We start from the raw sequence: 15,255 nt of genomic DNA on the forward strand, positions 1-15,255 counted from the left end.
TCGTAAATTACACAAATATTAAACAGAAACCTTATTTTTTAAGTTTGCAGCAAAAGGAAAAAACTCACGCTATCAAACAGTTGATGAAACTTCAGGGTACAATGTAATCTATCTATTTTTTTTTTTTTTATAAATTAGTTAAAAAAATGTAGAAAATTCAGAAAAAATCTCATGATTGTTTATTCGGTATCATTAAAAAGAAAAATTTTTGAATTATGTAACGGTGAAAAATTTATTTTTTATTTTTGGAAATTATAGCTGGAAATATATTCGGAATTAATATTTTCGGAAATTCGCATTAATATTTTCAGAAGTTATCACAGGAAAATGTCAAAATTCAGCTTAATTTTTAATTAATTAGAATTCTATTTAAAAATTTTAAAAAATCGCTCCAAGATGCACCTTTCCGATTTCTAAATTGTGCAAGCACTAGATATGATAGCTCGGTATAGGCTGAATTGTATAGGCTGTAGAAGTTCAACAAGCACACGCACACACATATACATACTTTTATTATCAGTATAGATATATTAATAATAAAGATGAATATATGTGTGTGCGTGTGGGCGCTATGCAGGCTACACCGTTTGACCTATATTTATCAAATTTTAACAATCCTAAAATCCGGAAATTCAAACCATTTCCGTTGTGTCAAGAAATAATCGCGAGATTTTCTTCCATTGTTAGAAGCTAAAGAAGGAGGGTTCTATTTAATATCTGAGTATTTTACGAAATAAAAAAAATTAAGTTCTCGTACCGTGAAATTTAAAAAGTGAATTAGATATTTAAGTTTTTTATAACGCCATGAATGTAATGGGAAGCTGTCCATTAGAAAGGTTCATGTACACGATAAACAGACAATTAAAATAACCTACTTAAATGTCAAACAATATGAAGGAATAATGAATATGGGGTTTAAAAAATTATTTATCTGGAATCAAATATAATTGATATTACCGGCGAATCAGCTGGTCGTCTGTGGCGACTAGTGATAAATATTACAGCGAGGTCAAATTTGGAATTAAAAATACTGTTTTTGGAAATGAATTCTTGATGGATAATGAACATTTAAAAAATTCTTTAAAGCAACATAATTATTTGTTTGTCACTCTTGATTGATCCATTGGCTCTTTTTGCAATAATAATGTTATTATAATTTTTAAAATTATATTGTATAATAATGTTTGGTTTTTAGAATTCTTAGTATTATTATCTATACTTGTATAAAGCTCAATGTGTGTGTGTGTGTGTGTTGGCGCTCTACAGAAAAGACCATCTGACCTACAGCTACCAAATTTGGTATGTGTATAACGTGGAGGTCGGGAATGTGCACCTGGGGTCCCTTTTTTTGAAATTTTAATTATTAATTAAAAACTAACTTTCCAGCCAAAAAAATCTTCATTTCCCCACCGCCAAATGAGTAAGGCTTCAGCACTTTTTTCCCACGCTAATGAGGCTTAGGCTTAACATTTTTCGGCCGATTATTTCAACCGATTCTGTTTATTTTCTTAGTGTTTGATGCATTTAAAATTAAACATTGTTAATGAATCGATCTTTCAGATTTATTCTGAAGTACTTTTGATTTAAAATAAAACAGAATAAAGGAAATTAAAAATTTCTTATCAGCATAGCGTTACCCCAACAGGCGTAGAAAAATTCACGCATTTGCGTTACCATAACTGGCGTTGAAAATTCACGCATGCGCATTGTGTTCTGATTGTTTACATCTATTTTCAATGGAAGCGGACTTGATTAAAATTATTTTTAGGTGAGTTGTATGCTTTTGTAATTAAATTGTATTTATGTTAGTTTAAGTTCATCGTTTTTTAAGTAATTTTTTTTACATGTTTTCGACCGATTATTTTAAACGATTCTGTTTATTTTCTTAGTGTTTGATGCATTTAAAATTAAACATTGTTAATTAATAGACTTGCTCATGATGAATCTGAAAAATTTTTGTTGACAAATTTTTGAGATATTACATAAATTAAGAAACATATTCTTCAGTGCCCATAAGGTTTAAATGCTCAGTGACTTGGTTTTCAGTAATCATATTACAAAAAAAAAAAATGCTTTGTTTCAGTAAAATATATTACTATATTAATCGCAGATTCATCCTTTCCACTTTAATTTAAAGCATAAATTCTACGGGGGCTAACAGAAAATGAGAGAGATACATATTACGTTGTGACTGAAGGCCTTTATAATATTATGAGTGAATTATATGACTATCAAAATTTGAAGTTTTAAAATATTTTGATGTAGAAGCTATTAAACTAGGAATTACATAAAATATTTAATTATTAAATTTATAACGAGCATTAAGATTGGCGAACCGGCTGGTCGCCAAAGGCGGCTAGTTAACTAATAATACTAAGAATTTTACAACTAGACAAAATTTTAGAAGTCATCACATTCAGAAAATGTTTAAAATGTTCAGCTGGATGTAGTAGTAGAAATGTATGAAATAAACCGCAAACAATATTTGGAAAATTGGCAAAAGACGGCAATTTATAAAAATGAACAAAAACCTTTATTCTTTATCTAACATTTCCAACTTTCTAAATGCTGTGGAATCTTGTTTGACGAGCATAGTTCTTTCTTGAATCTTATTCGCAACGCGAAACATTCATTAAACGCAACACTTTTTCGCGTAGGAATACATGTTAAGTAGGACAATGCGTTCCATGTAGAAAAAAATATATTCAAACAACTTTTTTATTGTATTATAAAATATATCCAAACAAATTTATTTATAATTTTAATTTTTTATTTATAATGCTTATTTTTTGACAAGGAAAGACATTAAAGACAGCTAATGACATTTGTCTTTCGCTACTCTTCAAAATTTAGTAAAGATAAGTAAGCGCTATAGTTAAATGAATTTGTATTGCGCAGAGCTACCACCTTATCAGGATGATGCTTCTCAGCTTACGATGCAGTGATTTCCATGCTTTCAGCATCTCCCTTCTCTCTTTGGAAGATTTTGTTCAGTTGAATCTGCTGACCAAATTTCCTCCGGAGCTTTTTGCTGTGACACAACTGTAGTTCCATAAGTTCTTTGGTCATTCCTGCTGTGTTCTTGCGCCAGTTCATCGACGTCGAGATTCATCTCTAACCCCATCATCTCATCGATTGTGGTTCCACAGGCACTTGCTCAAATCTCTAGGCTGCGCGATCGACAATGCTATCCAACCAAAACTTCTTCCATACAGATATAAGAGTTTCTTCATACACACTAATAATTCTAATCCTAAAAAAATGTCTCCTTTGTAGATATAAGTGATCTCATCAAAAGAGCTCTCAACATAAATTGATGCAGGCCAATACAGCATGTGATATCAAGATGTCTTCTCGTCACTGTTTTGCAAAACATCGCTCGTTATACGAGTCATTTTTTATATTTTGTTTCGCTCATTACATGCTCGTTAAACGACGTTCGACTATATTAGAAAAATAAGTGAAAATCTAGGAAGTTTATGCTATATTTCAAAACAGTAAGAATTAAAGTTTAAAGCTGTTGATGAAAACAAGATTTCTACACTTTAGATATAAATCTAAGTGAAATTATGTGTCCACTTTAGATAAAAAAAATTGATACATTTTGTAATTTAACGAAATAGGAAAGAAATGAAAGTTAAAAAAATCTTTTTAGAAATTACAATTCACTCAAGGATATGTTAAAATCACCATTTGCGAGAGACTAAAACAGGATGTAATAAATTAAATAATTTTTGAAGGTCCCTGCTTTGTTTTAATAATTCTAATATATATCTTTTGTTTTTACATTGTAAATAATCCTAACAAAATTCAATAACTCAGAAGAATGGTATATATTCTACTTTATAAAAAAATAATCGTCGTTGTCTAGAACTTAAAAATTTTAATAAATATTCTAGTATTCTTTTATACAAAATGCATTAATCAATATATATCTCTTCTATATTTCAATTAAATATATATTATTAAAAATGTCATTAGTGAGGAATATAAGCACTTAATAATTTCTTTATTATAACGTATTATAATATCCTATTTTAGTATTCTTTAAATAAGTTTGTAGATATTAGTAAATCCTTCTTTGTTTGATTGGCTGATTGATTATGTGTGTAAAATAATAAAGAAGGCCAAAGAACTAGTCACCCAAACGTTGATTCAATTTCATTAATTTATATATCACATATGACAGCACACGACTTCTAAATTTGTTATCAGTGCTCGTCTATATATATTATCCTCAGGAAACAAAGCGTTGCTTTTAAAAGTTCTTAAAAACTCCTTATTTTTTATTGTCTTTATATAAGGGCCTTAAAAGTAATTATTTCTTTCTATCTGGTGGAAAAAAACCTTTCACCATTATTGATCTGTCCGATTATATGTTTATTATCGAATTCAAGGTTTCACGGATCTCAATGAATTTGGAGATCATTGGAAAATGGTTTTGTTTTAGTCCAGGGAAAGACTGATAGTATAGGGAAAAATATATTCCTTTTCTTTACTTGACTCTTCTTTCTCCTCCTTATGCCTGTTTAGATAGGAGAAAATATATCGTTTTCATTTACTTAATTCTTCTCTGACTTTTATTTTGCTTGTTTAGATCGAGAGAAATGACCCCTTTCATTTATTTGACTCTTCTTTCTCATCTTTTTGCTTGTTTAGATAAGAGGTGGGGGGGGGATTCTTTCTTTTTAAAGATAATTTTGCATATTCATGTAAAATCATGCATGTTAACTTTTAACAACAACTTCAGTTCATCGTTGCTTTTTTACACGTGATTGCTTGTTTTTACAGTATTCGATAGTTATTTTTTAACATCATTTAGTGACTCGCCATCAGTGAATTATTTGATCATTTTTGCTTCATATAATTTTTGTGCAGAAGTTTATGCCGGAAAATATGTATTTCAGTCATTGACTTATGCTGGAAAAAGTGTATTTCAGTTATTGAGGTATGCCGGAAAAAGGTGTTTCAGTCATTGAAATATGCTGGAAAATGTGTATTTCAGTCATTGACTTATGCTGAAAAATGTGTATTTCAGTCATTGAAATATGCTGGAAAATGTGTATTTCAGTCATTGACTTATGCTGGAAAATGTGTATTTCAGTCATTGAAATATGCTGGAAAATGTGTATTTCAGTCATTGAAATATGCTGGAAAATGTGTATTTCAGTCAATGATTTATGCTGGAAAATGTGTGTTTCAGTCATTGAGGTATGCCGAAAAAAGCGTGTTTCAGTCATTGACTTATGCTGGAAAATGTGTATTTCAGTCATTGACTTATGCTGGAAAATGTGTATTTCAGTTATTGACTTATGCTGGAAAATGTGTATTTCAGTTATTGAGGAATGCCGGAAAGAGGTGTTTCGGTCATTGAAATATTCTGGAAAATGTGCATTTCAGTTATTGAAGTATGCCGGAAAAAGTGTATTTCGGAAGCGAATATAAAGAATGATTCAAGGCTTTCAAAAATTAATAGTAAAGCAAAATGTGTATGATGTTTCAAAGTTGTTTGTAGGTCATTATTGCTGCCTGCTCTTGCCGAAACACACCAAAATTAAATTATTGCTAATGAAATTCATTTCTTTACTGTCTCGACTACATAGTTTTTGAAAAAAAAATTAAATAATAATCACCAAAAATTTACTGAATCTTCAAGTTTTAAGCCTTCGATAAACACATTTGGAATTTAATCCATTTAAACTATCTGAAATTATGAATGTCTGTCTCTGAACATGATAACTCAAAAACGCTTTGAGCTAGAATTCCTTAACATTAAATTTTCAGATTTTTATCAAATTTTGAGCAAAAATTCATTTCCGTGAAGACTTTTTCTGTCTCTTTGTTCGAGCGCAAGTGAACACGATCACTTCAAAACCCAAATCGCTACGGTTTTAGCATCTAAAATATAGATCTATACTAAAACTTTGAATTAAATCTGTCAAATAGTTGGCCATTTATCGTTCTGTGTATGCGTTTGCATGCAAATATCATAACAAAATAAAGCAACAGCTTAGATAATTGAAATTTGGTAAGTTATTTTGTATCTAAATTTGCAACTATGTCATAAATTTTGGATTCGATTGATTGATCCAGGTATACTTGTTTTACTGTATTGAGAAGTATCAAATGCAATACTTATGTGTGGAACTTTGAAAATAAAAACCTGAGTACTGATATGAATACACAGTCTTGTCCAAGATTCCTACTTTTTATCTGGAGAAAAGGGTGATAATATCTTTATTAAGGAATATGCAAAGAAGTATTGGGAAACATTTTCAGCTAGATCCAGATTTAGTGTTGACAAACTTTTGCACGTTAACTTATGCATTTTCTTTCCTGTCAGACGATCCTGGTGAATGATAGCAGTGGGGACAAAATCAGCCTCAGATGTCCGTCATCTGACCAGGGGTTCGAATTTATGATGTCATTCCAAAATAGACATATTGTTGCTTTAAAACGAGGTATTAATATAACTGAACTAAACTCTATGGGGGGGGGGGAATCACGATTCCTCTCCATTTCTAACTGCTATAGCGATTTTATTTATTGCATATTTCGTATGAAAGCTCATGATCTCTAGATATAACATCAACGATCTTCTACAATCCTCAAATACCTAAACGTTTGAAGATATCCCAAAATAAGAGTCAATAGCAAGATTTATCCGTCAGAACATTTAAAATAATTAGGGAGATCCAATAATCATTTTCCCTGCCCAAAACACAGATCCATTTTTTTTTTTTTAACTTTCTCGTATACGAAATATAGAGAAAACATTGCAGTCGTTAAAAATTTCGAATTCGTGGTTTTAACGAATCTATACGGTTTAGACCATCCTGAATTCGAAAAACATATTTTTGTAAAATATCTGTATGTCTGTGACAAAGGTCATTCAGAAATATTTTGAGCTAGACAGATGAAATTTGATATACGATTTGACCGAAACTGAAGATTTCTATCAAATTTTGAGTAAAATTCATTCAGAGAAAAAAATATATGCCTAGCTGTTTTAATATAACACGTCCATTTCAAAATGTAAAAAAAACGAGATAGGTATATTTAAAACATACAAGATTCAATACACATATTTAAATATATAGTGTAAACACCTATAAAAATTTGATTCGAGTTCAACAAAGAATTGACTATCTGACGCCTGTTTTTTTAGAAGCATGTAAACGCGATAATTTAAAAATACAATGGCCCAAATATATCTATTTAATATATGATTTTCTGACTGTAAATGTAGTTTTGTGTCAAATTTTTGTTTTATTGGATGAAGAAAATATATCAAAAACACGAATTCGAATTTCAGATACTATGGCGGGAATGAATCGTCAAAACCGGGGCAAAGATCACGCGATAAATTGAGTAAAAATATGAAATTCACACCAAATAATATGCTGCGGCGCTCTCTAGGATAACACCATTATTAGAGAGTAAGCGAGAAAATTTTGGATACTAGTTATATAAGAAAAAAGGAAACGTGTCTTTGATTCATTTAATAGTTAATTTTCCACATTTTAGATTTTAGTATATTTCAAATTCATTAGTATGGTTATAATATTTCCATTAGTATAATTATAATTTATCCATTGGTATAGTTTATTTGTCAGTATAGTTTTGTTGTTCTTTCATTCACCATTAGATGACAGTCTCACGTATGATATTAATAATTTTTTAAAGTAATCGATTAATTACAATTAAGTTCTAAAAATTAAAAAATGGTGAATTGTAATAAAAAAACATTCAACTTCACAAAATTTTGAAATTCACAAAGATAAATTTAAAAAAATTAATACAAGCGGGAAGAAACTAAAATGATATAAGAAGAGGAAAATAAACATTTTTTCTGCCTTTTTTCATTAAAATTTTTTTTCTTAATCTTGCTAAATATTGTCTATTAATTTTTAAAATCACAGGAAAAATGAAGGAAATATATATAACTCTTGAGTCATCGCCAGTGCCTTTTAATCATAAAATTTATTTTTTTAAAGGCATATCATTCTTTGAAATATTTTATTTATTTTCACTAGTAATTATATGAAGACTAAACATTTTGTTCGTGTGTCAGCTTTTATCTCAAGGTGATTTGTGTACGCTATAAACATAAATAATATATTGACATCTTCAATTCAATTGAAGAAACAACAACTCTTGAAAGATAAGAAATTCAACTTCATGGCATTTCCTTCGAAGCGCTGATATAAATAATTTAATTCAGATTAGTATCTTTGGATAGTTTGACAAGCAAGAAATGACGTTTTCATCTTTTGAAAATGTTGGCAAAGAACATCCCTCTCTTCAAATAAGAGGGGTTTTTCAGAAGAACGATTTTATTTTTGAACTTATCAGTTCTATTTTGTAAGTGCATTAGCTCCCTTCTTCCATTTTTTTATCCTTTTGAAAAACCTTTCTCTAGCTCTTTTTTACCTCCAGCTCATTTTTGTACTTCTCACATTTTTCGAAAGAACTTTCCTTTTGCTTTTTCACCCCGTAAAATAAGATCTTTTCTAACTAGGCCGTCTCTCAGAAACTTTCAGCTTTTTTTTCCTTGTCTCTAGAAGAATATTTTTTTGTCCTTAATATTACTTAAGCCACTATGAGATAAAATTAAGAACAAAGGATGAAGGTAAACTTTTTAACGAATAAATATTAAGAATTTTGAAACAAAAGAAATAATTGCTTCTTAATTAAAAACTTATAACTTTAAAGAATTAACCAAGATAAATAAAGTTGTTTTTTCCTGTCTGTATATTCAAAATAATAATCGCCAAACCCCGATAACAGAACCGTTTAACTATCCCATTCCTCAGATAATTTTAGTTCAGGTTACTCAGAATACTGAATTTCTCTTTCAAAATAAAGAATCGATTCGTAAGAAAAATCCCCGTTCTTCTTCTCTTAAAATTCGCAATCTCAGCCAGGGTACTTAAGGAATGGATATACAAAAGAGGTCTCCAATTAGCTGATAGCTATTAACAAATGTATGCATTGACACCCTTTGAGTGTTCTTTAAAAAAAAAAATCTCCTTACCCCTCCCCTCCAAAACATCTAGAAGAACGCCTCTGATGAACAAAGCATGCACCAAGGTTACTTAATAAATTGTATCTATCAAAAGGGGGAGTTGGCAGTGATATCCAGTGACCTTCTCTATTTATTTAATCTTAGGTTTTTTTGCAAACCAATAAATCAGTCAATTTTAGAATTAAGAGAAAAACCTGCCTCAATTCATAGACACAGTCAATTTATATATGAAAGTGAGGAAGCATTAAGCTGTGTTATAGATCTTCAGTCGCCTTTTTTATTATTTATTATGTGTAATAGTATGATTTTCTGTGTTATGGAATTGTCGTTTAACGAGCATAATTCATTCCTCAATCGTAATGCGAAACAATTTCTTTCAAAGGAATCCATGTTAAATTTGACAATGCGTTTTTTATTCTAGAAAAAATATAATTTGTTATTCATAATGCATGTTTTTTTTTACAAGAAAGTAGTATGAAGACATTTGTATTCGGCTACTGTTTAGAGTTTGGTGAAAATGAGATACAGCATAATCGTTCAATGAATCTGTAGCGGACATAGTTATTGCCTTATCAATGCATCTGATGCATTTCAACATGCCATGCAATAATTTTTCGGCATCTCTCTTCTTTCACTGGAAGGTTATTGCTCCGTTGCATCTATTATTTCTTCCTCCTTTGATCATATCTCCCTCACAAAATTTTTCAGTGACCCAGAATTCAGCTCCATAAACTCTGCTCTTCGGTAGTTCTGGCTATGTTCTTCCACAAGCTCATCGATGGCGTTGATAGCCACTTCTAGTCCCTTAATCTTAGACAGAAACAAAATCTTGTCAATTAAGGCTCTCCAGGTATTTGCTAAAACCCCTTGGAATCGCGTTCGACAACGCTATCTATGTAGATATAGTTGTTCTCTTCAAACAAGTGCGCAATATAGATTGATATAGGTCTAACCGGCCCCTGATATTAAGATGTCTCCCTCCACTTGTTCTGCGAAACATCGGTCATTAAGTGAGTCACTTTTTTTAAATTTTTTGATCATTATGTGTATCACTCATTAAGCATGTTACTTTTTTTAAATTTTGATTTGCTCATTATGTGTATCACATGTTAAGCCAGTCACTTTTTTTAAAAATTTTTTCTTTGTTCATTATGTGTATCATTCGTTAAGTAAGTCACTTTTTAAATTTTTTTCTTTGCTCATTATGTGTATCACTCGTTAAGCGATTCACTTTTTTAAAATTTTGTTTTCCTCGTTATGTGTATCACTCGTAAAGCGAGTCAATTTTTAAAAAAATTTGTTTTGCTCATTATGTATATCATTCGTTAAGTAAGTCGCTTTTTAAAAATTTTGTTTTGCTCATTATGTGTATGACTCGTTAGCGAATCACTTTTTTAAAAAAATTGTTTTGCTCATTATGTGTATGACTCGTTAAGCAAGTCACTTTTTTTTAAAATTTTGTTTTGTTCATTATGTGTATCACACGTTAAGCGAGTCATTTTTTTAAATTTTGTTTTCCTCGTTATGTGTATCACTAGTTAAGCGAGTCATTTTTTTTTAATTTTGTTTTGCTCATTATGTGTATGATTCGTTAAGCAAGTCACTTTTTTTAAAATTTTGTTTTGCTCATTATGTGTATCACCTGTTAAGTGAGGTTTAATTGTATATTTTTGTAGCGCTTTGTGTAATAACCATAGGTTTTGTTATAAAAATTCCATAAAAACATGCACATTTCTTGTAAAAATATTTTGCATGTTTTTTTTTTAATCTGTTAAATAAATATCTACAATCTATAAATTTCTACTGATAGTCTAAAAGACTAGTTTTTTTTTCTCATTTACAAATAACATCTAGATCTAAACAATCGCTTGCATGCTAACTTATGCCTATTGTTTCTTCCTCAGACAATCCTGGTGGGTGACAGCGGCGTGGGCAAAACTAGCCTACTAGTACAATTCGACCAGGGCAAATTTCACACCGGATCCTTCTCTGCAACCGTAGGAATCGGATTTACGGTAAGATTCAACCTTTCTTCCAACGAGTTTTTTTGTATTTCCTTTTCGTGTTCGAATCACAGAGACTTGTAAAACTTCTACGCCTTAAAAAAATATTATTATCCTTTTTTTTCCTCAATCATATTTTATGTTTACGCATTTAAAATGAAAGCATTAGTTGAGGATAAGTTAAAAATTATTTACACTTTTGACATAGTTTTTTTTTTTTTTACATGGTACACGCTTATATTTGTTCTCGTTTATTTTATTGATAGTACCTTGGAAACCAAGCTTCCTCGACAGTTTTTTTTTTTTTTTTTTTTTTTTTTTTTTGTAAAATCATAAATAAAATCCTATCCTACGGCTTATTTAATGTTAAAAGCGAAATCTAATTGAATTGCAAACACGTGATCGAACATGAGAAAAATGAATGCGAAGTCCTAACCACTACTCTATATCTCTGATACACTTATGCCAATCGTGTATAGCCATATGTCAATATTTAGTTAGAAAAAAACATTTTGTGTGTATGTAAATTCGTATTTTTTCTAGAATATAGATAAATTTATAAAGCAAAACTATATCTAAATATAAAATTTGATGGAAATAGTTAAATCCTTTTCCAAGATACACGAAATAAATTTTTATATTTAAGTTACAGTGAAAAACCTAAATCAATCAAAATGCGAATTAACTAGGTAAAATGTGTTTTAACTAACAGCTTTAGGGAGAATAATTCTTCATATTTATTATAGGTTCTTGCACTTTTCTTGTATCTTGGGATGGTAGCGCCATCTATAGATATAATTCATAGTAACGAGATGTTTTAATTGCCATTCATAGCTTTAACGGGTTTTATTCGAAATCTCATGGAATAATAAGCAAAAACTCTTTGAAATAATAAAAGGAGAATAATTATAAATTAAGAAATAGTACTAATTTGAAGCCTGCAGCTACGTTTGTGTAAAATTTTCGTTCGGTTTTCTGATATTAACAAAATACAATTAGAAACATTATGTAGGAGAAACATATTTTAATATTTTCTTACAAAAATGTAAATAAAAGGTTTTTTTTGGAGAAATATGCTTTTTTAAAGTGAATAATGAGGAGGTGCAAGATTTTAGGAATCGAATGGAACTCCGGTAAATAATAATTTTTTATCTATCACTTATCTAATATGATTAATTTAAGCATGTTCATTCTGCATCAAACTAAAAAGTCTCGTTTGTATAGAGAAAAATTCTTCAACATTCCGTAACTGAGCTTGAGAATTGTTTATATAAGAGTTAAATATAAATTCTAGTACTATTTTTTTAAATTTTTTTAACGCAGTACCAATTTTTGCATTCCAATTAGAACCCCCCCCCCCTTTTTTTTTGAGGAGGAAGATTTTACCTAAACTAAACTTGTTCACTTTTCTATGCACATAGTTAGATATTGTGGGAGACTAACTAACTATAATCCATAGAAATGCATTCTAATAAATAAAAAATTATCTTTAAAAAAACGTAAATGAAATTTTTTTGAGCCATAAAGTGTGCCACTGAAAAAATTACGATGTGTAAATTTTAATGCAATTCTTCGAAATTTTTATCAATTTAGTAAAATAATTTCAACTCACTAACATTCTAAACAGAAACATTCCATGCGTTAGCGATTAAAACTGACCGTGTTATGAAGCTCTAAATTTCAAAATTTCAAAACAATCAACACTCTTCTGTAGTAAACGCGGCTGTTAAAATGACAGATGAAATTCATGGCGGTCTTCGAGATCGTTTAAATTAGAAATATCCAAAGCTTCGTAACTGGGCTCGTTGAATTGTTGAACATTCCTTGTTTAACCTCTCAATTGTTTTTTTTTTTTTTTAATCATCTAATAAGATGGTACCTTCTATTTTGAGAATATTTTTTTTCCTTTTGATTCAAATGGAAATCCATTGAATACTTGACTTATCTATGTATTCGAAGGAATTTTAATATTGAATTACGGCCTTAAAATACCGAAATCTGCCCTGATTATTTTATTATTATCTTAAACATGACTAAAAATGAATGCAGCCAATCGTAGCAAATACAGTTGTTTAGGATGCATCTTGATCATTTAAAAGTACATTTTGTGATAAAAAATGTTGCAATTGATAAAGGTCGAATGCCAAACGATATTTTTAGAAAACGAAGCCAATTTGCGAAAAACCTACAGGAATTTTCAGAGTAAATACTTTTTAACTTTAAATGCTAAAGAAAGAGGAAAATTTCCTCAAAGTTATTACTTGCGTATCGTTGAAATGCGAAAGAATGGTAAAAGCTCCAAAGAGAATAAGCAGTTTGAATCAAAATACATAGCAAAATAAAAAAAAAAGTGTTTTTCCTTACTGAATAATGAAGCAGTACCAAAGACACTTCGCTATCAGTTTTAAGTATTATAATATTTGAAATCCATCTTCAGATGATAACATGTAATACACCTTAGCATACATTCATAATAGTTTTGTTAGAAATTAATCGTTAGGAACGATGGCAGATGCATTCAAGTAGGAATCTTGTAAATTATTATAAATTGACTAGTGATGCCATTTAACTTAGCTCAATTGACATTTTTAATTAATTTAAAAATTCATATTTAATAAAAAATGCTTTTTGACTCCATATAAGTCGGTTTTAGCATGGAAACTATAACACAATAATTACTAATTTATAATTAATTTTATTTAAACTCATTTTCTTGCATTCTTTATTCTCGAATATAATAATTTACTCAACTCCTTTTAAACCTTAAAAAAAAGTCATGAAAGTAAAAAAGTAAAATAAATACATATGTAAGGTATTAGCTTCTTACTTATTTAAAAAAATGAATAGTGCTAAAAAAATGAATAGTGCTATATAATTATTTTTATATATCAACAATTGCTTTTTCTATTTACATTTAAACTTTAAGATAGTCAATAGCTCTTCTGTAGCAGAAAAGCCTTCAAAATCTCATTCCATTGTCTCAGGAAGGAGAGTAAGGCACGCGGCAGCCTCATAGTAAGATCTTGGTCTCAGGCCGGCAGACACCAGACTTGAAATCAGCATTTCACTAAAGATCAGTTGTGTACATGAGTCTGATGCACGCTAAATCCCATGTCGTGAAAAAACGTCCTTCTAAGCTTGCTCAGGTATCGTCTTCGTCATCTGATGAAGGTTCAATCAGATGAAGTTTACGAGGTTCATCTCAAAATAGCCCTAATATTGTTTTTAAACGTGATGTTAATATAACTATCTAAAAGGCGCTAGAAGAAAAAAAGACACCATATTTACAATAACACATTTTTTTTCCTTCATAAGCTTTGAAAAGGGAAAAATGTGCTTTGTTACTGTTTGTGAACAGTTGCAGACATCACTTCTATCAGGAAGTGTTTTCGGGAAAACATTTGTCTTGAATATTGAAAGCTCTGAAATGAATCGTATTTTTTACTGGTGGATTTAAGGATAGCATGTAAAATTAAATGAATCAATTATTATATTAATGCACCATAAGCATGCTGCAATTGTGCAGAGCCTATAAACGATTCTCTATACCCAATTAATTTAAAGCGACCCGCTTTGAAGTTTTAGCAACCTAGAATAATATTGAACTGTAGCCAAACCACAAACTGACTACTCCTACCGGTCCGAAGTACTTGACGAACCAACGGAAAAACTTGAATGACCGGACCGTCACAACAGCAACACTGGCGGGAGCTGTGGTTGTGTCTTAAGGGCCATCACCGGCCACGGTACAACCCTTCCCTAAAAAAGTACGCCCCATCATCAATGAGATGAATCAGACCCCCACTTTTTCATTATCCATAGGTGTGACGAGAATCAATCACTTCGTTAGAAGCGTATTTATTAACAGATTTATTAATGCATTATGATTTAAGAGGTTTATCTAGGTTCATTTGCTTTTATGCATTGTTAAATCATTTTTTGCTTCATACATTACACAGTTTCATCTTGATTCATTTACTTTCACGTATTAACAGATTTATTACTGCATTATTCTTTTAGTAGTTTATCTTAGTTCATTTGTTTTCTTTTATTAGTTCATTAATTTTTGTTTCATACTTTATACGTTCCCATCTTGGTTTATTTACTTTTATGTGTTAAGAAATGTATTTAGGCATCAAATTTTATGTAATTTAATTTTGGTTCATTTGTTTATATGCATTAGTGAATTAATTTTTGCTTCATACTTTATACATTTTTAACTTG

At 30.0% G+C, this 15,255-nt stretch overlaps 1 protein-coding gene across 4 annotated transcripts in view; it reads left to right on the forward strand.

The window, feature by feature from the left end:
• LOC129975255 (ras-related protein Rab-37-like) overlaps positions 1-15,255 on the forward strand; it is a 356,952-nt gene that overhangs the window by 49,730 nt on the left and 291,967 nt on the right. For all 4 annotated transcript variants that reach the window (XM_056088302.1, XM_056088299.1, XM_056088303.1 and 1 more), the window contains exon 2: positions 10,933-11,043. In XM_056088302.1, coding sequence (XP_055944277.1) covers positions 10,933-11,043 — 111 coding nt within the window. The remainder of the gene's footprint in view (positions 1-10,932; positions 11,044-15,255) is intronic.

This window comes from Argiope bruennichi, chromosome 7 (assembly GCF_947563725.1).
Source record: "Argiope bruennichi chromosome 7, qqArgBrue1.1, whole genome shotgun sequence".
NCBI lineage: Eukaryota > Metazoa > Arthropoda > Arachnida > Araneae > Araneidae > Argiope > Argiope bruennichi.